This window comes from Lathamus discolor, chromosome 3 (genome assembly GCF_037157495.1).
Source record: "Lathamus discolor isolate bLatDis1 chromosome 3, bLatDis1.hap1, whole genome shotgun sequence".
In the NCBI taxonomy this organism is placed as follows: Eukaryota; Metazoa; Chordata; class Aves; order Psittaciformes; family Psittacidae; genus Lathamus; species Lathamus discolor.
Genome location: NC_088886.1, coordinates 25,160,213 through 25,187,297, shown reverse-complemented (window position 1 = coordinate 25,187,297; position 27,085 = coordinate 25,160,213). Strand labels below are relative to the sequence as shown.

The 27,085-nt window shown below is 48.4% G+C and overlaps 1 protein-coding gene and 1 long non-coding RNA gene across 2 annotated transcripts; both read left to right on the top strand.

Annotated features, from left to right (window-relative positions):
* Positions 1 to 755: 755 nt before the first annotated feature.
* Positions 756 to 22,482, top strand: LOC136009893 (procollagen galactosyltransferase 2-like). Its single transcript, XM_065670337.1, is given in 9 exon segments — positions 756 to 774; positions 3,660 to 3,726; positions 4,526 to 4,609; positions 4,703 to 4,919; positions 19,127 to 19,233; positions 19,614 to 19,665; positions 20,087 to 20,217; positions 20,633 to 20,839; positions 21,307 to 22,482. Coding segments are annotated over 9 exon segments (1,161 nt in total). The 3' UTR covers positions 21,584 to 22,482.
* An 806-nt stretch (positions 22,483 to 23,288) lies between these two features.
* Positions 23,289 to 24,670, top strand: LOC136010881 (uncharacterized). Its single transcript, XR_010611042.1, has 2 exons — positions 23,289 to 23,468; positions 23,899 to 24,670. It is a non-coding gene; the product is annotated as an uncharacterized LOC136010881 (long non-coding RNA).
* The last annotated feature ends 2,415 nt before the right edge of the window (positions 24,671 to 27,085 follow it).

Genomic DNA, 27,085 nt, shown 5'->3' with positions numbered 1-27,085 from the left:
AATAACCCGTGGCACAGCTTGAAATAACTGTTAGATGTTCGGCTTCTCAGGCCGTGTGCTGAGATCCTTATTTCTGGACTCAGAATTGTGAGAAACGTGCTCACTTCTAAAAAAATTTATTAGGTTTATTAGTTCCCAATCAATAGCGGTAGGTTTCCAGCTATATCCTGCCTTGTCTACTCCTGCCTTTTCGTTACTAACACTGGTTCCGAACGTGTCCCTTCCTGAAATACAACCAATGTTTTCTTTTCTAGGCCCTCAAATCGGCCTAGTCCAAACCACCTGTGCAAAGACGTGTGTTCCCCTTCGTTGATGATTATTTAGTCCTTTTAAGAGTTACTTTCAGTGGGTCATCAGGTGACGTTCTAGTCCGTGTAACAGGTTCTTCTACTGGTCCTTTCACTGGAGAAGCATGGGTCCACCCTTTTTCTTCCGTTCGGATGGCAGTCTCGGTGGTGAGTAGTACCTGAAACGGACCTTCCCAGTCAGGGGTTAGCGAATGATCTTTCCAAGCTTTTATCAATACCCAATCTCCCGGTTTAACCTTATGAATTTTACAGTCTAAAGGGCTGGTCTGAGGTAGGAGTCCCTTTTCTCGTAATTCCGTAAGTGTCTTGGCAATGGTGGTCACAGATTTACGGACATACTGATCTCCTTCCTCAGGGCTTACCATATTCCTGTCCTGGTTCTGCTAGGGTAACCCAAACATCATTTCAGAAGGAGAGATACCCATATCTTTTCGTGGTTTAGTTCGAATGCGCATTAATGCCAATGGTAAACACTTAATCCAGGACATTTGGGTTTCGATCACTAGTTTTGATAATGTTTGTTTTCGAGTTTGGTTCATTCTCTCCACTCTTCCTGAACTCTTGGGGTGCCAGGGAGTATGTAATTCCCATTCTACCCCCAAACTTCGGGACAATTATATATTACCGTCTGGTAATTTCCGTTTTCCTTCCACATCCCTTTTTGCCCAGTTTTAATCAGCTCCTTTTCTTCAATTTCTGTAAACTTGGGATTTGCGAGCTCACACTTTCTCGGAGTATAATCCGCATTGCTAAATGTGGATTCATGGCTGCTTCCCTGGCCATTTGGTCAGCGATGTTGTTCCCTCTGATTTCTCTTGAAATTCCCTTTTGATGGCCTTTTCTATGTGCTATTGCTGTCTCCAAGGGAAGTCTTAACGCTTCCAGAATCTCCTTCATCAATTGTTCAGGGACTAGTTCCTTTCCTTTTGCATTAATCACACCTCTTTCCTCCCAGATTTTTCCAAAAGTGTGTACTGCCCCAAATGCATACTTTGAGTCTGTGTATATAGTTCCTTCTTTGTCTTTTAGATATAACAGTGCCTGTTTTAGGGCATATATCTCACAGGTCTGTGCCGACCAGTTTGCAGGTAACCTTCCTCGTTCGATTGCAGCCATTCTTTTACCGTCCACCACGGCATATCCTGACATTCTTTTCCCTTCAACGCACCGTGAGGAGGCATCAGTAAACAGTTGTTCCCTATATGGTAAAGGCTCATCAAGTAAATCCTCTCGGACCTTAGTCTGGTAATTAATCAATAATATCTAATATATATATCTAATAATAATCTAATACAGGGGCAGTAATTAACTTCCTTTTCAGATCCTCTTACCTGTTTTTCTCATCACTCATCCAATAAAGGGGTCCTTCTTCTAGCAGCTTCTCAGAGAAAAATTGGACAGATTGTGTATATCCCTCTATCCGTAGCCTACGATAGCCTAATAACCCTAACGATTTTCGGATCTCCCGCTTCGTCTGTGGTGGAGGCAAGGAGATTAGTCCTGTAATTCTTTCAGGGTTTATTTTTTGTCTCCCAGCGCTAATCAAATGTCCTAGATATTTGACCTCCTTTTCTACAAATTGTAACTTTCTTTTTGAAACGCGCAAGCCCTGTTTCCCCCCAGAATTGAATAGTGCAACTGAGGCTTCCCTGACCTCCTTTTCTTCTACTCCAGCTACTAACAGGTCATCCACATGTTGTAACATTTGGGTTCCATAAGGTGCCCGGAAGTGTAACATAATTTCTTCCAAAGCTTGTCCAAATAGATTTGGGGATTCTGTAAATCCTTGGGGTAAGTTTGTCCATCTTAACTGCTGTTTTCGACCCGTCTTCGGATCCTCCCACTCCAAGGCAAATAAGTCTCTACTTTCATCTGCCAGCGGGCAAGCCCAAAATGCATCTTTAAGATCTATCACTCTAAACCACTCGTGATTGTGAGGAATTTTACTCAGTAGGGTATATGGACTTGGTACCACTGGATAACGGGACCTAGTTCTTTTATTTACTTCTCTGAGGTCCTAAACCAACCTCTAAGTCCCATCTGGTTTCTTAACAGGGAGAATAGGAGTGTTATGAGGGGACATACAAGGTTCCAGGGTACCTTCCCTTAATAATTCTTCTATTACCGGCCTTAAACCTTCTCTGCCTTCCCGTGATATGGGGTATTGTTTCGCTCTTATCGGTTGTGACTCATTTTCCACAGTCACTTTGATGGGAGGAGTATCCAACCCTCCTCTATTCCTTTGTCCTGCCCATACTTCAGGCTGTATTTCTTTTCCATCTTCTTCTTGCAATTCAAAGATTTTTACTACCATTTTTCCCTTCCCTGGCATCACTCCCATTCCCAATTTTGCTTGTAAGTCTCGTCCTCATAAGTTACACCCAGCATCTGGTACTAGTAATAAGCCATCAATTCCGTACTGGTCCTCTCCTTGAACTAAGACTTTTTCCATTATAGGAACTGAAAACCCTTCCCCTTTTGCCCCCACTAGCCGAGTTGTTTCCTTTCCCTTTTGACATCCTTGTGGTAATTTAGTTATACAAGTTCTTTCTGCCCCAGTGTCAACTAGAAAAACAAAATCTTCCTCCCGAGGGCCTAATTTTAAATTTATCAAGGGCTCTTCTTTTATTTCTTCCCCTGGGAGGTAGAGCCCCTGACACCCCTAATCCTCTTGCTCATTCTGCTGGGTGTCTCTGAACACCAGCATATCCCTAGCCCGTTGTGGGCATTCCCTTTTGAAACGTCCTTTTCTTCCACAATAATAACAATTCCCTGGATTTTGTGCGTTTCCTCTAGGACTTTCTCTTTTATGAAGCAGCGTTTTTGGTCCCAGATGAGGTTTTGGGGAGATTCTTGGCCGATTTCTGACAGCATCCTGCATGGCCACCATAATCTTAGCTTTTGTTCTAGCTTTTTCCTCATCCCTTCTAACGTACGCCTTCTGAGCTTCCCTCAAGAGTTCATTCAAACTCCTAGCATGCCAGTCTTCCAGCTTGTCTAGTTTCTTTCTTATAGCTGGCCATGAGTGAGTCACAAAATTAACCTTTAATAACTCCCGTCCTGCCTCGCTTGCAGGATCTATTCCTGAATATTGTTGAATGCTGCGTCTCAGCCTCTCCAACCACTCGGTCGGGGTTTCTTCTTTACCTTGCTGATTATTAAAAGCCTTACTTACATTCTTTCCCCTTGGGGCTGCCTCTCTGATTCCCCTAACTATCAGTGACCTATAATCACCCATACTCCCCCTTCCTGCTTCAGTGTTTTGATTCCACTGGGGTTGGGTAGCTGGGAGTTTTTGATCTGCCGCTACCCCTCCCTGCTTTTCACGTTCCCGTGTTCTCGTTCCTGCAGCTCTAACCGTCTGCCTCTCCTCAGGAGAGAAGAGAATTCCCATGATTGACTGCGTCTCTTCCCAGGTGTAAATGTTTGGTCCCAGAAACCGATCAAACTGCTCTGATAGTCCCACTGGATCTTCTAATAACTTCCTCATTTCTTCTTAAATCCCCTTACTTCTACACTCGTAAGGGGAGCATTCACAAATCCAACCGCTCCCTGAATCCCAGGCATGGGGACTTCCCGTAAGGGATAAAGTTTAGTCCCTCTGCTTTCCTCCCCCTCCTCTTTCTCTAGCAAGGCAGTTACATGTCCGCCCCCTTTTTGCTGCTGACGGGTCCTCGGAGGGGCTGTCGGTGTTGCTAGCATCCTCCGGTCATTATTTCTGTCCCCTGATTCGTGCCTATTCTGATCCCCTAATGGGTCTGGCAAGTCCATATTCACAGGATTATAGGGAGGAGGTAAGTTAACCAGTGGGTCCCATTTCTTTCTTTCTTTCTTTCTTCCTCCTTGTCCTCTCCTTGTTTTGTTTCCTTATCTCTTGTGGCCAGGTTTCACCTCAGCAGCATGCTGCAAAATCACTCTCTTCCTGACTGGAAGGTTCCTTAGCATCAACAAAAAGGGCTAATGCCTGGCAAATCCAGCCCTCCTAAGACCCGTACCGGGGCCAATAAAGTGAATCGGGCCTGATAGGACCTTTGGTCCATTCAAACACACAATATTGTACCATTTTAGTTTTATCCTTCCCTTTAGTGCAGGGAACATAAACCCAATTTGCCAACATCCTTGCTAATGGACTGTCGGGGGGGATGTCCGAAGGTGTTTTCCTGCTCCCTTTTGCTCCTGGACTGGGCTTACCCGCCCCTTGTCCCATTATTTCCCAGGGCAGTCACTCGCTTCGTCTCTTCACCGGCCCACTCCCTTTCGGGCTACGGGAACCGCTGTCAGAAAGACTCCGCACTCGCTTCGTAGGCCAGTCCTGCGTCTCACACACACTCCTTCCACTTCCCCTATCCCAGCCACCCGAGTGATACTGACAGTCCGTCTTCTTCTCACCCGAGTCTTGTGCACAAGTATTATTGGCTGCCGTGGTGTTTCCCTGGGAGCTCCTTCCCCTTCTTTGGTCCACGAGTCCCCTGCCGGGGTCGCCGCCGTCAACCCTCGCTGGTGCCTGAGGGAACCGGAGAGACCGCTGAACTCAGCGGGGTGCACCTTCTGTTCGGGACCCCCGAGCCCCGCGAAAGAGAGGCTTCGAGTATCCCGGACGAGGCCCCAGTTGTGAGAAACATGCTCACTTCTAAAAAAATTTATTCGGGACAAAGTCAGTGGATCAAAGAATACAGCACTGGGTGCATGACCATAGCCAGAGGCGCACCGTTGTACCCGTACACAAGCTTTTTATCCATTCCATATTGCATCAGCCGAATACATATTCATAGTTATCCCGAGAACAGGGAGGAATTATTACAATTGCTTCTCCGAAAGGATTTCCATAAGTCCGCCCAGGTCTCCTCCTTTTGGCGCATGCTCTCTGCCTCCTGGTGCTCACCTCGGGGGTCTTTGGGGATGAAGTAAGGCGTCTTCCTCTAAGGTGAACTTTTCACCCTGGGTCTTGAGCCAGTTCTGGCCAGTCCTGTGGGTGTTAGTTCTTTCAGTTTCTCTCACTGGTGTTACATTACAGGATGGTCATGTTTGATAAGCTTTTATCTTGTGCAGGCCACATATGCTTGGCGAAAGCAAAATTTCATTAACCCTTTATTACCTCTCACAGAATCGTCTGATCCATGGACACAACTGGTGAAATCTTTTTAGCGCCTCAAGACAAGAGGAGGAGCCAAGACAAGGAGATGTTCCGGATGATCCAGGCAGACAACTTCAGTGTTTTGGTGGTATTTAAATAGCGAGAGCAGCCAGTGCTAAAAGTTAACATCCTAACAAAGTACGTAGAATTCTGCTCGCTGGAGCAGGCTCCGCAGTCAGTCCGGGAGCAGCCTTCCCAAATGTCACTGTGCCAGCTTTACTTACCCCTGTCTGTGGGAGCTCCATGAGTGGTTTTCTGAATTACTCAAGTGAAGCAGTGGAGGAAAATGGCTTGTGGGTCCTCTGAGTGATGCGCACTTGGTGTTACCTGTGCTGTTTGTAAAGGAGGCAAAGTTAAGGTGAGCGAGAAGGGCTGTCCTTCAGACAAACAGAGAGGAAGTGCAGACGTATAGCTAGTTGGATTTGGCAGTTGCTTCTGCAGAAGAGATGGGCTGACAAAACTGCCTTTCCCACCATTTCCAGACCAGCACGGCAGACACCAGATGTCTGTTGCCTTCCTTTTAGGGATGTTTCTGGTGTGAATGCTGCGAAGGGTTAACCGATGTACAGGTGGGTTAGGGTTAAGCCGCTTGCTTAACAATGGTACTGCTTGTTCGTGCTTATGGTGCTTGCAGTGTACAAGGGGGTAGGTCAAGCCGCTTGCCTGACAATGTTATTGCTCGTTCATGCTTATCGTACTCGCCCTGTATTAGAACAAGATGGATATGGTTATTGTTAAGAGGTAGGGACCGTGACTTGATTCCCGTCCTTTGGACGCCCAGGCCGGCTGAAATCGGCTCTGCGGTTTGGACAATAACCAAGCGTCCAGGGAGCATGCGTAACGACTAAGGGTGAAAAGTTCAGGCTGGAGGAAGACTGGTTTAGTTCATCTTGAGGCCCTCGCCCACGACCACCAGGAGGCACTGTGCAAGCGCAAAGGGATAGGACATGAATGTGTATAGGCGTGTTGTGCAACCTCACGCATGTGTATACCTCTAGAGAATAAATGTAGAGGGAAAGGACGCTGAGGTGTGCATGCCTTTGGAGGAGCTATCCCCCATGCGCCTCAGCGCTGAATAAAGCATACCTACTTTACAGCTTTAATGAGTTATGGAGTCTATGCACGTATCATGAAGTTCTTGACAGTACTGAAAAAGATGGCATTGTCTTGGCAGACTAAGAAAGGCATTTTAAAATTCAGCTATGAGAGCATGAGGGGCATCAAATCAGAGAGACAAATGGCAGAGGCAGCAAGAGCTGAAACTGGAGCCTTGGGAGGCAGAGGTGAGATGGGGTCCTGACTTTCATGGCCAGGACCATATGGAAATATTGGCTCCAGAGGAGAACTGAAGTTCAAGCCTGGCTAGCAAAGCAGGCTCCCTCCAATCTACTTGCCCCACTTGTTCCCTCCGACAGCTCTCCCAGAAATGCAGCATCCAGTGAGTGTGGTTACTGCATTGCATTAGCTCCATCTGTGTAAGAAATAGATTCAGGATTGAAATCCATCATTTTTCCCTTCCATCCTGGAGCACTTTAGCTTTTTCCAGGACTGACCCATGACATGAAAGGCTTTGCTTCGACACGCTGGCCCACTGATCTGCTCAGACTGTCGTCCTGGGCTGAGTTTTCTCACCCAGGATAAAAGGATGGCATCCAAGTTCAGAAATGGGAAAACGCCTCAGGTCAAACCATGGAGTTTCCACAGTGGATCTACTGCTCAAAGCAACTGTATTGTGATGCTCCAAAGAGACCATCCCACCTCTGCTGGGAGGATGTGGCCTGTGGTGGGACTACTGACTCAGATCAGAATCTCAGTGTGGCTGGGCTCTGTAGGGCCCCTTGCACTCCTATGCAAGATAGCATTTAGCCAGCCAGATGTCCTGAGCTTCCTTTCAGCCTGAGGCTCTGAAGAGCTGGAGCCAGCCAGCAGGAAGGTCTGCTCACAGGGCCTTGAGGGAAATAGACGTTGCCTAATGTGGCTGTGGGTTTAGGGCGTAGCTGTGAATGCTGGTCACTGCCTGACAAAGGCTGATCATTATACAACTGTCTATACCTTTTCTGTCCCTGGTAGCAGTCGTTTACTTGATTACAAAAAGAGAGCCCAAGAACAAGTCCACCTCCCCATTTTAAGGTAGTCTTACCATTCTAAAGCAGCTTTTATCCCAGAAGGAACAGAAATACTGGCGTGAAGCTGTACAGATCAACTGTGTTTAAGCCAGCAGAGGATAAGAAGAGAGCTCAGTGAGGCAGATAAGATTAGTTGATGAGATCAGTGCCAAATGCATGAATGTCAGCAGGTAGTATTTTTTATTATGCCATCTACCTAAACTGCAGCTGAATGTGTCTTGGCAAGTAGTGTAGCTTGCAGTTTACTGCAGAACTTCAAGTGGTAGAAACACTGGGGGCATTAATGCAGACAGTTCTCCTCTGCTAAATATACCAAGGATTAGGGGGACTAATGCCTGGTATGTTGATGCATTCATGTGGTGTCTGCTTTTCATTAATTTCCTAGAGGGACGGGGGTGGTTGTGCTTATTTCATTAAAGCGAAAATTAAAATTAAAAAAAAAAAAAAGAAAAAGAAAGGCTTTGAAAGAAAAAGAAAAAACAAACAAAAAACAAAGTGGCTTTCAGACTGTGGTTAAATAATAAAAGATGTTACCAGAGCTCAATGAAAAGCAACAAAATACTTTCCCTTGGCTTCTCTGGATGTAGGTTTAGCGTGTGCTGCCTGATGTGACATCAGGCCCAGTGTGGCTGCAGTTATAGCTGATCGTGAGCAAACCCTCTGTCAGTGCAGAGGGAACAGCGTTTTGCTGAGCACAGGTTGCTGGGACATTGCCAGTGAACGAGCCGAGCAGTGGGTGGGTCTCACTCTTGCAAAAAGGCATCTGCTCCGAGGAGAGACTTTGCATGTTCTCTCTGTTTTCTCACCTTCAGATTCAGCTCCTTGAAGAAGCAGCTGCACAAGCTTTTGAGTGGAAGGATGTCATATTATGGCCTCCTTTTGAAAGCATCTTTTCTCCTTGCTGGTGTCTCTGTCTGGGATTTTCCTGTCATGTTCAGGGCACAGTACAAACTGGTCCTGGAAAGGAAAGGATTGATGTTTGGTGGCAGCTTGGCACTTCCAAGATGGCCATCATATCTATTCCTCAAAGTCTTTTGCCAGTACAGGTGAAAACGTACTGTCTTATTTTGTAGCCAAAGGAAACAGAAGCAGGAAGATGCTTGACTGCAAAACTTAGCCTGAATCCCTTGTTAGGCTAGGAAGAGACCCTGCAGCTATCCTCATGCCTTGGGCCTTGCAACTCCATCCCGTGTGGTCCCAGGGGAGCTGAGTGCCTGGGCCCGCGTTTGACCTACTGTGCACTGTTGGAGCTGGACATCAGACTTGGCTCCTCCACCCTGGAAGAGTCATTCCATACTTACTTCAATCTGACACTTGCAAAGCGCAGACAAAAGCTTCCATCACCCCTGGGCCCGACGGGTTTGTTTGAACTTTTCCCTCTCTAAGGCTGCCTGCTCTGCTAGACCCGCACCCCTCTGTGCCCACGGGCAGGGCAGGGCAGGGCCTCCTCTTCTGCAGGAGGACTGCTTCCCTTTCATCTGAACCACTTCACCCCTCGCAGGTGTGTAACAAATGCAGCCTTCCTTTGCTCAGGGGGGAGTCCTGCCTGCCCACTCATGAGTAAAACTGCTTCCCACCCTTCACTCTGAACTTTGAAACCTGTGTTTTAACCCTACCTTTGAGCCCCATTTATAGAATCATAGGCTGATTTGTGTGGTAAGGGACCTTAAAGGTCCATCTAGTTGCAAGCCCCTTGGCACGGGCAACGACACCTTCCACTGCATCAGGTTGCTCAAAGCCCCGTCCAACCTGGCCTTAAACACTTCCAGGGATGCAGCAGCCACAGCTCCTCTGGGCAACCTGTGGCAGTATCTCACCACCCTCATAGTGAAGAACTTGTTCCTAATGTGTAAATCTCTTTTCTTTCATGTTAACGCTATTCCCCCTTGTCCTGTCACATTTCCATTTTCTCCCCGGGGGTGTAATCGCCTCACAGTCAGGTCAACCCCATTCACAAAATCCTTCAACTTCCCCAGATCAAAAGCAAAGATGCAGCTTTAATGTGGAGCAGATGCTGCAGAACCCATTTTTTTTGTCATGGTGTCTGTCTGGCACATGGCTGCTGGCTTCTGTTTTGCACCGTGGATGCTTTCTGCTGTACCCACCCCTGGCCTGACTTCGCATCCCGGCTCCTTGGGGCCTTCGGCCCAGTGATGAATACACGTGGCGATACCTTGTAGCGATGCAACCTCTATGTGAAGGTGATGCTTGGGATCTCTCCTCTCTTTCAGTCGATCGTCCTCCCATTGAACCCTCTCAGTATGTCTCGGTTCCTCCAAAGCACCCCGACAAGATGGGATTTGATGAAGTAAGGAACTTACTTTACTGTTAACAGTCTTCCCATTCATCATCTAGAGGCCCTGGGTTCTCCCTGCTGCTGAGCTTCTTGCCATTTCCCTCAAAGTATATTATCTTTTCACGTAGTTACCCCTTTCTGATCACTCCTCTTTTGGTCTTAGATCTTTTGCAAGGAGAAAATAGCCATTTTTTATTTGGGGAGAAATGCTGAGCTCGGGGGAGCAGAACAGAAAGGGCTCAGGACGTGCTCTTTCCCTGTGGTGTTTGCTCGAGAGACACAAGGCCAGCCAGCTCTGTGGGCTGCTATGAGCTATGGCTATGAGAGCCGTGTTTAGAAGTGTAGACTTGTGTGCAAGGGCCGTGCCCAGCAAATCTTTGGGCTTCCTGTCTTGAAGGTATGGACGTTTGAATCCAGCCAGGAGGAGATGGAGAAGTTGGGCTGAAGTGCAGGTTGTTTCCCCAGTTCTTGTGTGTTTCCTCTCCATCCGACTCTGCAGAGCAGCTTGGCAGTCCTTCCACTGTGTGCCAAGATGCGGTCTTTTGGGAAAACTCTCCTGCTTTCCAGTGACAGAAGGGAGTGATTTCTCTCACCTGAGAGAAGCACTGGAGCTCTGGAGCAGCTGTGGGACGCAGGCTGTTGGCTGGATTCTAGCCCAAGCTGGGTAGGGTCAGGAGTGATGAAAAGCATACATGCTGTCTCTTTACTGGGGCAGCTCCTCCCCCTGCCCTTCTTGGTTGCCACATTTTTCTGCCATGGCCTTAAGCAGCACTGAACTACACAGACGGTTGCTGACACTGGTGGTGCCCCAAGAAGCCGCAGAAATTCCTCTCCCAGCTCTGGCTCATGTTGTGAAGAGGCCAGGCATTGAGAACAGAAAACTGGATAGGGCTCTGCTGTGCTTTAATTAACCAGTGCCCGTGTTATTCACAGAGCCAGCAGCCCCTGCATATGCTTCTCCCAGGGTGGCAGTGGCACCGTGACCCAGTGTTGTGGTTTAAACCCAACCACAAACCTCTTTTACTCACTCCCCCCCTTCTTGCCCTCCCCCTGCTTCTGGAGGGACGGAGAGGAGAATCAAAAAGAATGCAACTCCCACGGGTTGAGATAAGAACAGCCCAGTAACTAAGGTATAACACAAATCACTACTGCTACCACCAATAATAATAGTGCTAAAGGAAATAACAAGAGGAAAGAATACAACACCTCAACACCAGCCGACCAATAACTCACTCCACACCCCCCAGCCAAGCACCGACCGATACCTCCTCCAACCCTGCAGTCCCTCTACCCCTTCCGGGTCACTCCAAGTTACATCCTGGGCATGACGTGCTGTGGTATGGAATACCTCTTTGGTCAGTTTGGGTCAGGTGTCCTGTCTCTGCTTCCTCCCGGCCTCCCCTCCTCCCTGGCAGAGCATGAGGCTCAGAAAGTCCTTGGCCAGACCAAACATTCGAGCAGCAACTGAAAACATCGGCGTTATCAGCACTGTTCCCAGGCCAAAAGATCAAAACACAGCACTGTACTAGCTCCTAAGAAGGAGAAAAATGACTGCTGCTGCTCAACCCAGGACACCCAGGGAGTTGTGGTGATCAGGGGAGCCTTTGTTTTCCTGGTGTATCCTGCTCCCTCTGTTCATAGGAATCGTAAAATCTGAACCTGATTTGGCTGTGTGTTTGAGTGTCTGTGTTGGGGACACAGCTGGTGTAGTTTTTTCCATGTTGCCCTTTGTGGCTGCACTTTATTTATCCAATTTATTATTTTTGCATTTGTACCGAGCTGGAATTTGATCTGCTCCTTACCGGGCTGCACTTGTTTGCCGGGGACTGAAAAAGACCGCTGACCCTCTGCAGTGTACCTGCAAATGAGGGCTTAAGTCCTCTGTCCTGCACCAGAGAGTCTGTCTCCTCAAGGCCTAGGTGCAGCCCTGCCCAGACATCTCTATCCCCAGTGTTGGCTCTCTGCTAGGCTTTCTGCTCTGGCAGGGGTAGCAGTGGGTTTTCGGTGCCTGAAGTAATGACAAAAATCCTTTCTTCACTGTGTCCGTGTACTTGAATGGTGGCCCCACTGCTAATACTAAATAGAGGCAGTGGCAGCATTGTGGAGAAATGTGTGGGTCAGTGTTCCTCTAGGACTGAGGCTGGAGATGATGCAGAGGGTTAACCAATATAGAATCATAGAATCATAGAATAGTTAGGGTTGGAAAGGACCTCAAGATCATCTAGTTCCAACCCCCCTGCCATGGGCAGCGACACCTCACACTAAACCATCCCACCCAAGGCTTCATCCAACATGGCCTGGAACACTGCCAGGGATGGAGCACTCACAACCTCCCTGGGCAACCCATTCCAGTGCCTCACCACCCTAACAGGAAAGAATTTCCTCCTTATATCCAAGCTAAACTTCCCCTGTTTAGGTTTTAACCCATCAACCCTCGTCCTGTCACTACAGGCCCTGACGAAGAGTCCCTCCACAGCGTCCCTATAGCCCCCCTTCAGGTACTGGAAGGCTGCTATGAGGTCTCCACGCAGCCTTCTCTTCTCCAGCCTGAACAGCCCCAACTTCCTCAGCCTATCTTCATACAGGAGGTGCTCCAGTCCCCTGATCAACCTCGTGGCCGTCCTCTGGACTTGTTCCAACAGTTCCATGTCCTTTTTATGCTGAGGACACCAGAACTGCACACAATACTCCAGGTGAGGTCTCACGAGAGCAGAGTAGAGGGGCAGGATCACCTCTTTCGACCTGCAGGTCACGCTCCTTTTGATGCGGCCCAGGATACGGTTGACTTTCTGGGCTGCAAGAACACACTGCCAGCTCATGTTCATTTTCTCATCGACCAGCACCCCCAAGTCCTTCTCTGCAGGGCCGCTCTGAATCTCTTCTTTGCCCAACCTGTAGCTGTGCCTGGGATTGCTCCGACCCAGGTGTAGGACCTTGCACTTGTCATGGTTGAACTTCGTAAGGTTGGCATCAGCCCACCTCACAAGCTTGTCTAGGTCCCTCTGGATGGCATCCCTTCCCTCCAGCATATCAACCAGACCGCACAGCTTGGTGGCATTGGCAAACTTGCTGAGGGTGCACTCAATCCCACTGTCCATGTCAGCGATGAAGATGTTAAACAAGATCGGTCCCAACACCGATCCCTGAGGGACACCACTCGTTACCGGTCTCCAGCCGGACATGGAGCCATTGACCACAACTCTTTGTGTGCGGCCATCCAGCCAGTTCTTTATCCACCGAGTGGTCCATCCATCAAATTGATATCTCTCCAATTTAGAGAGAAAGTTGTCGTGTGGGACAGTGTCAAACGCTTTGCACAAGTCCAGGTAGATGACATCAACTGCTTTACCCTTGTCCATCAGTTCTGTAGCTCCATCATAGAAGGCCACCAAATTGGTCAGGCAGGATTTCCCCTTAGTGAGGCCATGCTGGCTGTCACCAAGCACCTTGTTGTTTTTCATGTGCCTTAGAATGCCTTCCAGGAGAATGTGCTCCATGATTTTGCCAGGCACAGAGGTGAGACTGACTGGTCTGTAATTCCCCGGGTCATCCATTTTCGCCTTCTTGATAATGTGGGTTATATTTCCCTTTTTCCAGTCGTCGGGAACTTCACCTGACTGCCATGATTTTTCAAATATGATGGCCAGTGGCTTAGCAACTTCATTCGCCAGCTCCTTCAGGACCCGCTGATGGATTTCATCAGGTCTCATGGACTTGTGCACGTTCAGGTTTTTAAGATGGTCTCGAACCAGATCCTCTCCTACAGTGGGCCCAAGGTCTTCATTCTCACAGTCTCTGCATCTGCCTTCTAAGACTTGGGTGGTGCAGTCAGAGCCTTTGCCAGTGAAGACCGAGACAAAGAAGTCATTCAGAACCTCAGCCTTCTCCAAATCCAGGGCAGCCAGTTCTCCCAAGAGCTTCCTCAGGGGGCCTATGTTGTCCCTAATCTGTTTTTTGTTTGCTACGTACCTGTAGAATCCCTTCCTGTTATTCTTAACATCCCTGGCCAAGTTTAATTCTAACTGGGCCTTAGCCTTCCTAACCTGGTCCCTAGCTTCCTGGACAACATCCCTGTACTCTACCCAGGCCGCCTGTCCTTGCTTCCACCTTTGATAAGCCTCTTTTTTCCTTCCTCAGCAGCTCCTTATCCATCCAAGGAGGTCTCCTGGCCCTCCTGCCGCACTTCCTTCTAGTTGGGATGCAGCACTCCTGAGCTTGTAGCAGGTGATCCTTGAATATCAACCAAGAGTCCTGGCCCCCCCTGCCCTCCAGGGCTATATCCCATGGAACCTTACTAAGCAGGTTCCTGAAGAGACCAAAGTCTGCTCTTTTGAAGTCCAGGGCAGTGAGCTTGCTACATGCTCTTCTCACTGTCCTGGGGATCTCAAATTCGACCGTCTCGTGATCGCTGCATCCAAGGCTGCCCCGGAGCACCACATTCTCAACAAGCCCTTCCCTGTTGGTGAGCACAAGGTCAAGCATGGCACCTCTCCTTGTCAGCTCCTCTATTACTTGCAGAAGGAAGTTGTCTTCCACACAATCGAGGAACCTCCTGGATTGCTCGTGTGTCCTGGGTTCAGCAGCAGCAGTCATTTTTCTCCTTCTTAGGAGCTAGTACAGTGCTGTGTTTTGATCTTTTGGCCTGGGAACAGTGCTGATAGATAGATAGATAGATAGATAAATAAATGAATGAATGAATGAATGAATGAATGAATGAATGAATGAATGAATGAATGAAAACCAAGGGGGAAAGGAGGGGAGCTCCCGCAATTCCTGCGTTTGAGCATGGGATGGGTGCTGGGGCAGAACAAACAGCCATGCTGACAGATGGGACTGAAGGGTTGATGAATAAATGTGGATGGGAGTGAAGGAGGAAGCATGGAGAGTGTATAGGAATCGGAAACAGGTAGAAAAGAAAAAGCTGGGTGGTGCTATAGCCACGGCTGCGGTGGTTGCTTTGAAACTGGTGGAGGAGGAACGTCGGACAGAAGTGGGGGGGTGGCCTCCTCTTCTGTGGAACCGGATGGGTGTGAGTGCTATGAGGAGTTTGGACGCTGGGAGTGGGATTGCCCTGGGGGGGAGTGCCCTGGGGTGGCTCAGGTGAGTGAATTGGAACTGGACTGACGGGGACCAGGGGAATCTTCCCTAGCAGATCCACTGGTTACAATGGAGCTGGGGGACAAAAGAAAAAAAAGGAAGTGGAATTTTTGGTTAATACGGGCGCAACGTATTCAGTTTTAAACAAAGCTTTAATGCCTTTGGGGACGATTATATTATGATAAAAGGGGCGACTGGCCAAGGTGAAAAGGCTTATTTTTGTAAACTATTAAAATATCAATTGGGAAGACAATGGGGCATCCATAAGTTTTTGTACATGCCTAACTCCCCAAAAGCTCTTTTGGGGAGAGATTTGTTAGAACACTTGGGAGCGAGCATTACTTTCAAAGGAGGCGAGATCACTTTAAAAGTAAACGACCAACAATATATAGAGATGTTAAAGCTTAGTTTTGATCACTAATCATGTCGAGGGAGAAGTCAGATTGAAGATATACTGGATCAGGTATTCCCAGGGGTATGGGCTACAAACATACCTGGAAGGGCCAAAAATGCACCCCCGCTACAGATAAACTCAAGGAGAGAAAACAGCCAGTCAGGATTAAACAATACCCCCTGAAAAGGGAAGATAGGGAAGGAATTTTTCCAAATGACTGAAAATCTCCTACAGCTAGAACTGCTAAAAGAGTGCCAATCTGATTTTAACACCCCTATTTTACCTGTTCGTAAACCTGACGGGTAATACCGGGTGGTACAGGACTTATGGGCTGTTAACAAAATAACTGAGGATCCTTACCCTGTAGTAGCAAATTCATACACTTTGCTAACATGCTTAACATCAGAGCTAACTTGGTTTACTGTTCTAGATTTGAAGGATGCTTTCTTTTGCCTCCCTCTCCATGAAGCCAGCCAGAAAATCTTTGCATTTGAATGGAAAAGCCCTAAGAGTGGGTGCAAAATCCAGCTCCCGTGGACGGTGTTGCCTCAGGGATTTAAGAACAGTCCCACCCTGTTTGGAGAACAACTTTCAAAAGGCTTAGAGTCCTGGGAAGCCCCACCGGAAGAAGGGAAGTTACTGCAGTACATAGAGGACATTCTAATAGCTACCCAGACAGAAGAGGCCTGTGTGGCCTGGACAGTATGACAGGATGGTGTAGATTGCGGACCTATCATCATGGACTAATTGTTAAGCCTCTATATGCACTACAACAAGAATCTTCAGTGGACAAAAGAAGCGACTTGAGCCTTCCGCCAATAAAAAAACACCTTGAGGTCGGCACCAGCCTTAGGACTCCCAGACGTGAGTAAACCGTTCTTTCTTTTCTCCCATGAGAAACAAAGAATTGCCTTAGAATACTAGCACAGGACTTGGGCCTGTACCAGCGAGCAGTTGCTTATTTTTCTAAGCAATTGGACTCTGCAGCTGAAGGATGGCCTGGATGCCTCAGGGCCGTTGCAGCAGTTGTACTAAACATCCAAGATTCACCTTGGGCCAGAAAATGACTGTGCTGGTGTCCCATACAGCGTCTGCAGTGCTGAAAGTGAAAGGCGGGCACTGGCTTTCCCCACAAAGGTTTCTGAAATATCAAGCCATCATGGTGGAGCAAGCCTCAGCAGAAACGAAGGAGAACCAGCACACCACGATTGCCTGGAGACTATTGAGGCCGCATATTCCAGTCGTCCAGATCTGAAAGATACCCCTTTAGATGACGTAGAAACCTGGTTTACTGATGGGAACGGCTGTGTCATCAGTGGAAGACTACATGCTGAAGTAATAGAATCCAGACCATTACCCATAAACACCTCTGCACAGAAGGTGGAACTGATTGCTCTGACTGGAGCTCCGGAACTGGCAAAAGGAAAAAACATAAATGTCTATACAGACTCAAGATATGCATTCGGAGTTGTGCACGCACATGGTGCCATTTGGAAGGAGAGGACTGTTGAATTCACAAGGAAAAAACATTAAACATGCACAAGGAATACTGAGACTGTTGGAAGTGGTCCAGCTACCTGAGAAGGTGGCAATTACGCACATCAAGGCACACCAGAAGGTGAGCTCAGAATTAGAGGAAGGAAATGAGCTGGCGGACAGAGAGGCAAAAGAAGCTGCAAAAGGTGAGATAACAATTGAAGGAGCTTTAATTCCTAATGGGAAAATTTCTCTGAAAGGTAAGCCAAGCTATAATAAGGAAGATCAGAAATTAATTATAGATCAAGATGAAGGGTGGGCTAGCACACCGCAGGGGAAGATAATTGTTCCCTCATCTTCGTTATGGTCCTTAGTAAAGAATGCACATCAAAACCACACTGGGGAGTGGATACAAATATTTGATAAGCAAAAATATGGCTAGAACTCTGTATGCTACTATTCAACAGGTAACTCACCAGTGTAATCTCTGCCTCCAAACAAACCCCCAAAATAATCCTAAACCCAAAATGGGTCAAACTGGGAGGGGCAACGAACCAGGACAACAGTGGCAGATCAGCTTTACAGAACTGCCAAGAAAAGGGAGATATAGATATTTGTTGGCACTAACGGATACCTTTTCAGATTGGCCAGAAGCCTTTCCAGCTAGAACTGTGAAAGCCTGAGAAGAAACGCAATTGATACTAAGAACATATGCCTTGATACAGAACAAGGCATTTATCATTTTGAAATCCATCCAGACATTACTCAAAGGACTGTACCAGTATATATTGTACTTGTATATATTGTATATGTGTGTGCTTAAGAACTGCTTGTGCTTTTGTGAGAATAGATAATGATAATGAAATCATGACTGTTAAGAATCATTCTAATTTTTGTTTTTGTAATTTTCCTAAGATCACTGGGTGAGACTTTACATATTCAGGACCAGTTATATCCCACCAACTGATAAAATCCAGGCCTGATAAGAGGGGTCCAGGAAAACAGAAAGAAAACTTTAATGACCATCCATCATAACACGGAAGAAATAAGCAGAGTCCTACTAAGGGTAGGACCAGATACAAGCCACCACTGGTGAAATGTACTTTGGGGATGATCACCAACTGCAACTGGCCTACTGAATACGTTGTGTCACCCCGTTATTGTTCTTCTAATGTTAGTTAGTATTAGTTTCGTATTGTCTATTGAATTATTTGTTTGGAACTGGCGAATGTTACAACACATAATGATTTTGACCTCTCTATCGAATACACATAATAAGGCGCTGCGAGATACCTTCCGCAGGAATTGGTCGAACGAGGAACTTGTCTGAAGAATAAAAGAATTTCCTCACTTTATAGAAAAGGGGGGACTGATGCAGAGGGTTAACCAATATACAAGGGGGTTAGAGGAATTCACTTGCTTAAACAAAAGTGTTGTCTGTTGTAAACACCTATCATGCCTACTAAGCAGAACAAAGGCACAAACTACTGATAAGGGGGGAAGCAGAGGCCTGGTTCTACTGGTAAGCAACTATTGCCAAGGAAAAGCCAACGCCTGAATCTATTGATAAGGGGGAGAGGCAGAGGGTTTAGGGCTGGGATACCGACCAAACCCTAAGGCCATGCGTGAAGATTAAAAGGTGAAAAGTTTAAGAAGGGGAAGAGTCATTTACTTCATCTTGAGACCCCTGCCCATGACCAGAAGGGGGCACTGCGCAGGTGCAAAGGACCTTCTAGCTCATTATAATACAAAGCGGGGATAGATACTAAATATGTATAGGCGTATCAGTAATCTAATGCATATGTATATCTTAATAGAATAAATGTAAAGGAAAAACTACCCTGGGTGTGCATACTTTGGAGGAGCTATCCCCATGCACCTCGGCGCTGAATAAAGCATACCTACTTTACAACTTGAACGAGTTGTGGAGTCAATCCGCGTATCAGAGATGACCATGATACTCTGTGTTTAATATAAATCAAAGCATCCTGTATCTTTGTAAGTTACAGACTTTGCTGTGACTGGTCTCCCCTCACCTTTATTGACCCTGAAAGAGCAAGTTTCCCCTGTGAGCATCCATAAAAAGTGGTTTTAAGATTGAGAACTAGCCTCTAAGCTTTCCACTCCAAACCAACTCAGGTTTTTTGGCAAATTCTGAGTAACCTGAATGAAAACACCCCCAATATTTTCAAAAGGTGTGCTTTTCCAGTGGGGCTGCTGGAGAAGAGTGGGTCAGGACTCCCTTTTCTTCCTCAGTCCCAAACTGGGAGGCTGATGGCTTTCTCTTCTGTGCAGATTTTCCTGATCAATCTGAAGCGTCGGAAAGACAGGCGGGATCGGATGCTGCGGACCCTCTATGAGCAGGAGATTGCGGTCAAGATAGTGGAGGCTGTGGATGGAAAGTGAGTTTAGGGCGGGGTTGGTGTTTGCAAGGGGCGCGTTATGCAAAACTACTTAACACCATCTCCTTGGATGCCCTGGCCTCCTTTCTGGTGGGGAAGGGTGGGCTGAGGGCAGAGGTGAATATCGCTTTTATCTACCTAACAGTCTGACTCTGCTGACTGGCTTTTCTGAGTTGGCATGTCATGAAGATGCTTAATAGTAGGCACCTCTGTTACCTGAGCTAAGAGATCTTGCTTGGCTGATAAAAGCTTCCATCTGTCCCTGGTCACCTGGAGAGCAACGCTTGAGAGGATCTGGGCTGTGCTGGTCATAGATGCTGCACTTACAGAGCCCCACATCACCGGGAGGGATTATTTCAAGTGCGGTGTGGCGGAGGCAGAGAGAAAGACTTGGTACTGAAAGAAGACTGGGCAGTGGCAGCGGTTACTCAGGTGCAGACAGCCCTCTGCCTTGGGAGGTGTTAGCTGCAGCACTTCTCAGCAGGGCAGGGCACTGCTCCAAAGAGGCTAGAGCCAGCAGGAGTGACTTCAGTGCTGAGAAGTCGGGCAGTGCAGCAATCAGATGATAATGTGGGAACCCACGTACAGGATGTCTTTGCACGTGTGTTCTTCAGGTTGTCAGGGCCAGACTCTGGATATGCTAGATTGTCCTCCTTCACAGACTTCACAAACACTTTCTCCTAAGAAGGAGTGTTTTCTGAACAGCAGCTTTGGCCTCAAAGGCTGCCGCATGTTCCTCTGAGGAGGTGGTTGCTGTGCTCATACGAGATGGCAGCTCTTGGCTTCTAGATGGTGCGTGCGACTTCCGATGGGGATGTGCCACTGTGATTGCTTCTGCACCTTTTGTTTTCAGGTGGTGAACAGAGAACTGGAGAAGACGCTTGTTACTGGGGACGATGTGCACTTTGAACACCAGTTTAAGAAGAGGAAGCTCATGAAGCTGATGGCTGCCGTTCAACAAGCGCAGCTAGACTGGGAGCTTATGTAAGTAGCTGTCCCTCAGCTGCCTGGGAACTGCTGGGCGCACAGGGGAGGTCAGCAGCGCCTGCTGTGTCATGGTGGAGATGCAGGTTAATGCTGGAGTGCAGGGGAAGGTGGCAGAGACTTGTCGGTGGCTCTTGCCGTCAGGACAGATCTGCCTTCTGAGGCAGGCTGTAAATGACGGTGTTGGTTCAGTGCTGAGGTTTGGACCATGTCATCTTTGCTCCCTTGTGAAGTCTTTCACAGTTTTGCCACCCAGTGGGTTAAGGCTTGGATGTGTGGCAGGGGTGCAGGATAGAAATCTGTGGGCCTGGTCAGGGATTACTTCTTGGATCTTGGTTGACGTGAATAGTCTTGTGGTCTTAGTTGCTTGAGATTCGCTTTGGTTCCAGTTTCCTTGTTTTTTTCACCCTTTAAGCTACATTGGCCGGAAAAGGATGCGGGTGCAAGAGCCTGAGAAAGCAGTTGCCAATGTCATGAATTTGGTGGAAGCTGATTACTCGTATTGGACCCTGGGGTACGCAATCTCTTCCCAAGGGGCTCAGAAACTCACTGGAGCTGAGCCTTTCAGCAAGATGCTGCCTGTAGATGAATTTCTGCCAGTTATGTACAACAAGCACCCTGTGTAAGTAGTAAGTCTTTGTTGCTTATGTTGACGTGAGCTAGATCTTGCTAATGTCCTTAAGCCAGACCATGTCGGTGTGTCTCCCTTCTGTAGCCTGGTTGGTGGGGAACGGGGCTGCTCGGGCTTTTTGGCTCTCTAGAGAAGAGCTCCTGACACAGGTCAAAGGAGGTGACAGACCTGCTGCAGAGGGGTTATTGTCCACAGGCCCTGAACTGAGTAAGGACCGGTCCTGAGACACTTGGCTGTCTCTGGTAACGAAGGTGTTGGGTGTACATGTTGTGTGTGGTTGTAAGACGGGAGGCTCTGGCTGTAGAGAGTCAGAACTCTCTACTAGAACGCCACCCAGCAACTACCGGCACTCCCTGGGATCCGTTTGCTTGGTGGCTTGGCTTGTGTCTCTCAGTTATAAGCAGTGGCACTGGTGAACGTTCACTCTGTTACTGGGGTGATTTTTCTCTCCTCTTTAGAGCAAAGTACATGGAGTACTATGAGTCCAGAGACTTGAAAGCCTTTTCAGCAGAACTCCGTCTTGTTTAGCCTACGCGCTCCACCGGGCAGCCAGGCTACCTCAGTGACACGGAGACCTCTACAATCTGGGACAATGAGACTGTGTCAACGGACTGGGACAGAACACACTCGTGGAAAGCCCGTCAGCAGGGCAAGATCCACAGCGATGCCCGGAGCAAGGATGCTCTGCCTTCCCAGTCACCTCTCAACGCGCCACCCTCCAGGGATGAGCAATGACTGCCCGCTTCCCCTGGGACTCTGTTGACAGCTGAACCTGCCTCACACTTTAGCTTTTCACCCTTGAAAGTTGTAGAGCAGCTCTTCACGTGGCCTCCTTCCCACTGCTTTGAATGGCAAAGCACAGAGGTTGGACCTGCCGAGTAACCGAGGTGCTTAGGACTGGGTGGGAGATGAAGGAGGAGAAAGAACAAGTGTTCCGGAGTGGCAGAAAAAAGGCAGAGATGTGAACAAAAGCCCTCACAAGCTTTTGTGAAAATCCCCAGCCTTGAATGACGTCTTTCTATAGTTCTTCATGCGCAACACTGTATTTATAAAGATTAATATATAGAGGTGTACAAGTGTTAATACCTTTCTGGGTAGCTGTAACTGGGCTGCTGTGTAACTAGAACTTCTTGTAGGTTTGCAGGCTTTTATAGCCCTGTTCACTGAGAGAAACTGCGGGCAAGCACTTGGGTTATTTGGTTTTGGTTTTGCAACTGATCCCTGTCAGAATCAAGATGGTTTCCAGAAACGCTGAGTGCTCTGGAGCAGCGCTCCTCTGTAGCCTCTGCTCCCTCATCGCATCTCAAAGAAAACTGTTGCTAGCTTCCCCTCCGCAGACTTCAAAACCTGCTGGATCCCATGGAAACAGGCCTCCCAGCCCAGAACTGATGCCTTGGCGTGTCTGAAATCTTGGAAGCTGGATGGGAAAGTAGAAGGTTTACCTCTGCACTGCCTTAAGGGAGCACAGGTGGAGCTAGTCTGTGTCATGTCCTGCTTCCTTCCCCATCTCCATTTCTTTCTTCAGGAAAACAAAGCCTGGAAAACAACCTACTTGCAGGCCTGTTTAATTAGGCCATAAAGCCAAGCGCAGGACTTGTAGGAACTCAAAATCTAAGCAGTTTGTTTACGAACTGCTTGCACTTTCCTTATAAAAACAAAACAACCTGCAGAAGTGTTTGCGTTGTCAACCGTACTGTTCTCAACAGCCGTGATAGAATTGTGCACTGCAGCTCTATTAGGCACAGACCTCAAGCTGCAGGCTGCTGTTGCAGCGGCTGGGTTGGTTGGGTTGGCTGGTTTTTGGTGGTGCTGGTGGTGGTGTTTGGGTTTTTTATGTTTTTAATAATTAGTGATGGGTGTTGTGCTTTCTGCTAAAGAAGACGTGTTATTACCTGTCAGCCGGTCTGATGATACATAGAACCTGGTGCAAGAGGAGCAGCTGTGTGTATTCTTCATTGGGTGGGAGTAGCCCTGGCAGGGAAGGCCAGCTCAAGAGTTTTGCATCTGTGTCACTCTGCCATGGAGTCACTGGCTGTATAAATGCGCCTGCTCCACAGCTACCACCTGGAAGCCACGTTCCTTCTGCTGCCCAGGCTGGAGCAGGTGCCCATGCGCCATGGTGAGTATGAATCATAGAATAGTTAGGGTTGGAAAGGACCTTAAGGTCATCCAGTTCCAGCCCCCCTGCCATGGGCAGGGACACTTCACACTAAACCTTGTTACCCAAGGCTCTGTCCAACGTGGCCTTGAACACCGCCGGGGATGGAGCATTCACAGCTTCCTTGGGCAGCCCATTCCAGTGCCTCACCGCCCTTACAGTAAAGAACTTCTTCCTTATATCCAATCTAAACTGCCCCAGTTTAAGTTTTAACCCGTTACCCCTTGTCCTATCGCTACAGTCCCTAGTGAAGAGTCCCTCTCCAGCATCCTTGCGGGGAGCAGGTCTGCTGCGGGCCACCACACGCAGCCTGGGTCATTCCTTTCTGACAAGCCCTCTTGCTTCCTCCTCCGATGTGGTTTTGCGAGTGGCAAGTCTGACCTGCTTGAAGCACGATGGCCATCCCAGAGATGTTGGTGAGAAGCTTGGTGTAGCCTTCAGAAGCAGGACTTCTGTGAACTGGTAAGCATCCAGCATGCTGTCAGGTGTCAACGTGGATATGAGCGTGATGTTACTAAGTTGGTCATCGCATCACGCTTCCCTTGGGACTGGGGCCTGGGGCCTGACAGTTTCCATTTTGCAGTGTAGCTGTTTCCCCAAGCCTTTAGTAATGCTGTTTGAAGGCTGGCAGCTGCTGGAGCTGTGGTGAGAAGGGTGCACGAGAGGAGCAGGGCCTCAGCTTGGCACAGCACATGGTAACGCGCATGTGCATCTGAGTCTGTCAGAAGAGGAGGGATGAGCCAGCATGGGTGGGTGAGCTCCTCTGGCCTGGAGTCATTTCTCCGATGCAGTCCTGTGGCTGCCTCTCCATGTTAAGGCTCCTTGCTGTGTTCGTATGCATTGCTCATATACGTATCTCTTCCACCCTCATGCGCTTTTTCTTCTGTAATAGACTCAGCTCTGTGTCTGGCAGAGAGGCCTCTCCCTTATCCCAGCCATGGGAGCTGATTTGCCTGCGACAGCCTGAGCTCTGGTTTTAGCAGCCCTTACTCTTGTGACCTTTCGTGAAGCCGTTGAAGCAGTTTCTCCATGAACATCTTGGCTGAAAACCCCCTGGTGCTTCTCACAGTACTCCCTGCTTTGTGCTGGGGGCTGGAGAGGGAAGGGACTTGACACCGTAGGGGGGTGAGTGTGCCATCGCCACTCCCAGAGCTGCTCACCCTGCCCGGGTGCCTGCGGGCTGGGGATGTGGTCTGTGGCACAGGCTGACAGCTGCCCTTTGGTCTCTTCCCCGGGGAGGTGGGTTGCACCGCTGTACTGGCCATGCAGGAAATGAGTAAAAGGAAAACACAGAAAGGGCTTTTTTAAGCTTAGTGAAGCTCATTCAAAGAATAAAAGGTAAAAAAGGTCTCTGCATCACTTGCACAGCCTTCTGTACTGGTGCCACCGGGCTACGCGGGCCTTAGAGCACATCCTGCAGATGTGCTGGTGGCAGGCGCCCAAGGCTGGATGCGACTGGCACCCACCAACAGGTAAAGCCGCTCTTTGGACACAAGCGCCCCGTCACCTCGCGTGGGCTGGAGCTGCCCGATGCCCTGTGTGCTGTATGATGTCATGGACTCCGTGGAGGTACAGAATGGTTTAGTTAAAAAAGTCGCTTGATTATATACTTGAAGCTTACAAGGGTGTTATGAGAAATAAACGATAAAAACCCGCCGCACAAATATTCCTCTACAGGTTATTCAATCCCCAGTTTTCACAACCGTTTCCTCGTTATTGTTTCTGGCTGATATGTGCTTTAGGTGTAGCCATCTATGTTATTGCTTAAGCAATCATCGCTCTTCCAGACTGTGTTTCTTTTCACGACTACACAGCGGTTAAGCACAAGATATCTTCTGCTCCCAGAACTTCCTGTTTGAAACAGTCTGTGAGGAACAAACATTGTTTTTCTCCTTGGTCCGCTTACGCCAGCGCTTTCTGGTTAGCCTCGCGTGTGCAGCTGCATTGTGCTCTTCAGATGGTCCTCAACAGCCCTGCTCTCAGGAAATGATGCTATCACGGAGCTGGCTTGGATGCCCGGGGAGGCTGAGTTTCGTTAACTTTGATTTCCTGAAGCAGAGCAGTAGCAGTTTATTAAAAGCATCTGGGCAACAGCATTGGGCTGGGTTGGTTGGTTCGGGGTTTCTTTGTGAGCGGGGTTTTTTTCTAATAGTTGACTCTGGGAGTGAGTGGTACAAGGGGCCTGATGGCGGTCTCAGGGGAGCAAGGACACAGCTAAAGAGTACCTGAATTACATGAATATGTCAGTTTCAGAGCAGATATGGCCTCCATCTAGCTGCTGTTTTCTCTACCTATATGCATCCCTGTGTGCACATATAGACAGAGTTTTCCTATGCAAGACCCGGCGGATGGCCAGTGGTTCCACCTGCTGTTTTTCCCTGTCTGTGTTTTTAGGTCCTTGGCTGGTGCTGCCCAGGCTTTGCCCTGCTGCTCGGAATTAATTGTGTTTTGGAAAAGTAGGAGCCAGCTAAAACGCTTCTGTATTTGTCCATTATTTTTCCACTTTCCGGGCTTGGGGTTTTGGGGGGTTTGCTTTTTTGGTTGTTTCTTGTTTCTAAGTCACATAATGGGCTTCGGAACTGAGGGCAAGGAGGAGCTCAGGCTTGAGCCAGCCTCCGGGCTCTGGTGGAGAAGCTGTTTGCTGTCCGCAGGGCAGGGACTGCGCCGTCCTGGGCTATGGTGCAGCACAGGCACTGGAGGGGTGTCCCCTCTGAGCCTCCTGCAGGTTTAGCACCCGCAGCCCAAATGTGAAGGCGCCTTGTGCTGTGTGTAGTCATGCACCTGCTCAGACCCCTTGAAAATGAGTTTCCGTCGGCAGAACTTAACAAGGGGAAAGTAAGAATTTGCCAGGCCGCTTCATGACGCACAGAGGGCTCCTTTTCCTCCTTCCCCCCTCCTTTTGGTATGGGGTTTTTGCTCTGCTGTGGAACATGAGAGCTGAAACCCAGGAGCCCACAGGTGATGGGAATGAACACCCAGCAAGTGCCTACCCCAGTGAGTCTGGTGACAAGAGCAGTGGAAGCTAGCAACAGGTTTCACAGAGTCTAAGGAGCAAGCCAGCTGACAAAGCAGCTTGTTCCCAAAAAAGGTTATGGCGACAGGCCCCAGAAATGATTATCTGCAGTAAGAGTGCTTGTAATCTGATAACGCTGTCTTTGCCCTCGTTTAGAAAAGGACAAGTGGCGGTGTACTCTCAAGATGGCAATATGGAATTCCTAGATCACAGAGAGATTGTATTTATCCTGAAGGAAATTGAGCAAGGTTGCGTTGGTTTGTTTTGTATCCCTAGGAAAAAAGCAACAGGCAGCTTAAATTCAGTGTAATCATCCCTCTTGGCTTTGCTGTTGTAACATGAAAGGCAGTTGACAGTCGTCATGAAAGTCCTGGCAAAGGCAACTGCCATAGTTCAGGGGCTCGGTGTGACTTTGGCAGTTTTAGGAGTCTCCCCTAGTGCTGAAGTGACTTGTGACTCGCAGGTCACCTGTGTGAGAGGTCTGAGGGGAAGAGGGATTGTGCTGAGAGGTAGAATAAGCAGCTGTGCTGTGTAAACTCCAACCCTTAGTATTGTGTGCAGGGGAGGGGAAAAAACCCCAACAAAGTAATGGCTGTGAGGCCAGGAGGGGAAAATGCCATCATGGGGTCAATGGGGAAAAGATGCAACCACTCAAAACCATTTTATATTTATTAACTTGCAGCATGCAACTGGACTACACTGAGCTCACGATAAGCTGCTTGACTCGATGGGTAACGCAGGTGACACTGGTTTACTTGGACAACCGCTTCTAGCCCCACTGTTGTTAAAACACAGAAGCCACCCTCATAAAAAACTGTAGGAATTAAAAGAAGATGCATGCCAGTAATGCTGGTGGTGTTACAACCAGTCCATACCTTGTTACTGGGTGTGATGCTGAAAACGAAAGCAAAGCTGAAGGAAGGTCGTAGCTGAGGGGTTACACCTACAGGGCATGCAGCTGAAATGTGGCATTTCAAGTTCTCGAGGGAGCAGGGAAGATGAGCTGTGGGAGCTGGAAGAAGTTCCAACAGAGCGACGGAGGTGGCGTGAGGTGTTAAACAAAACC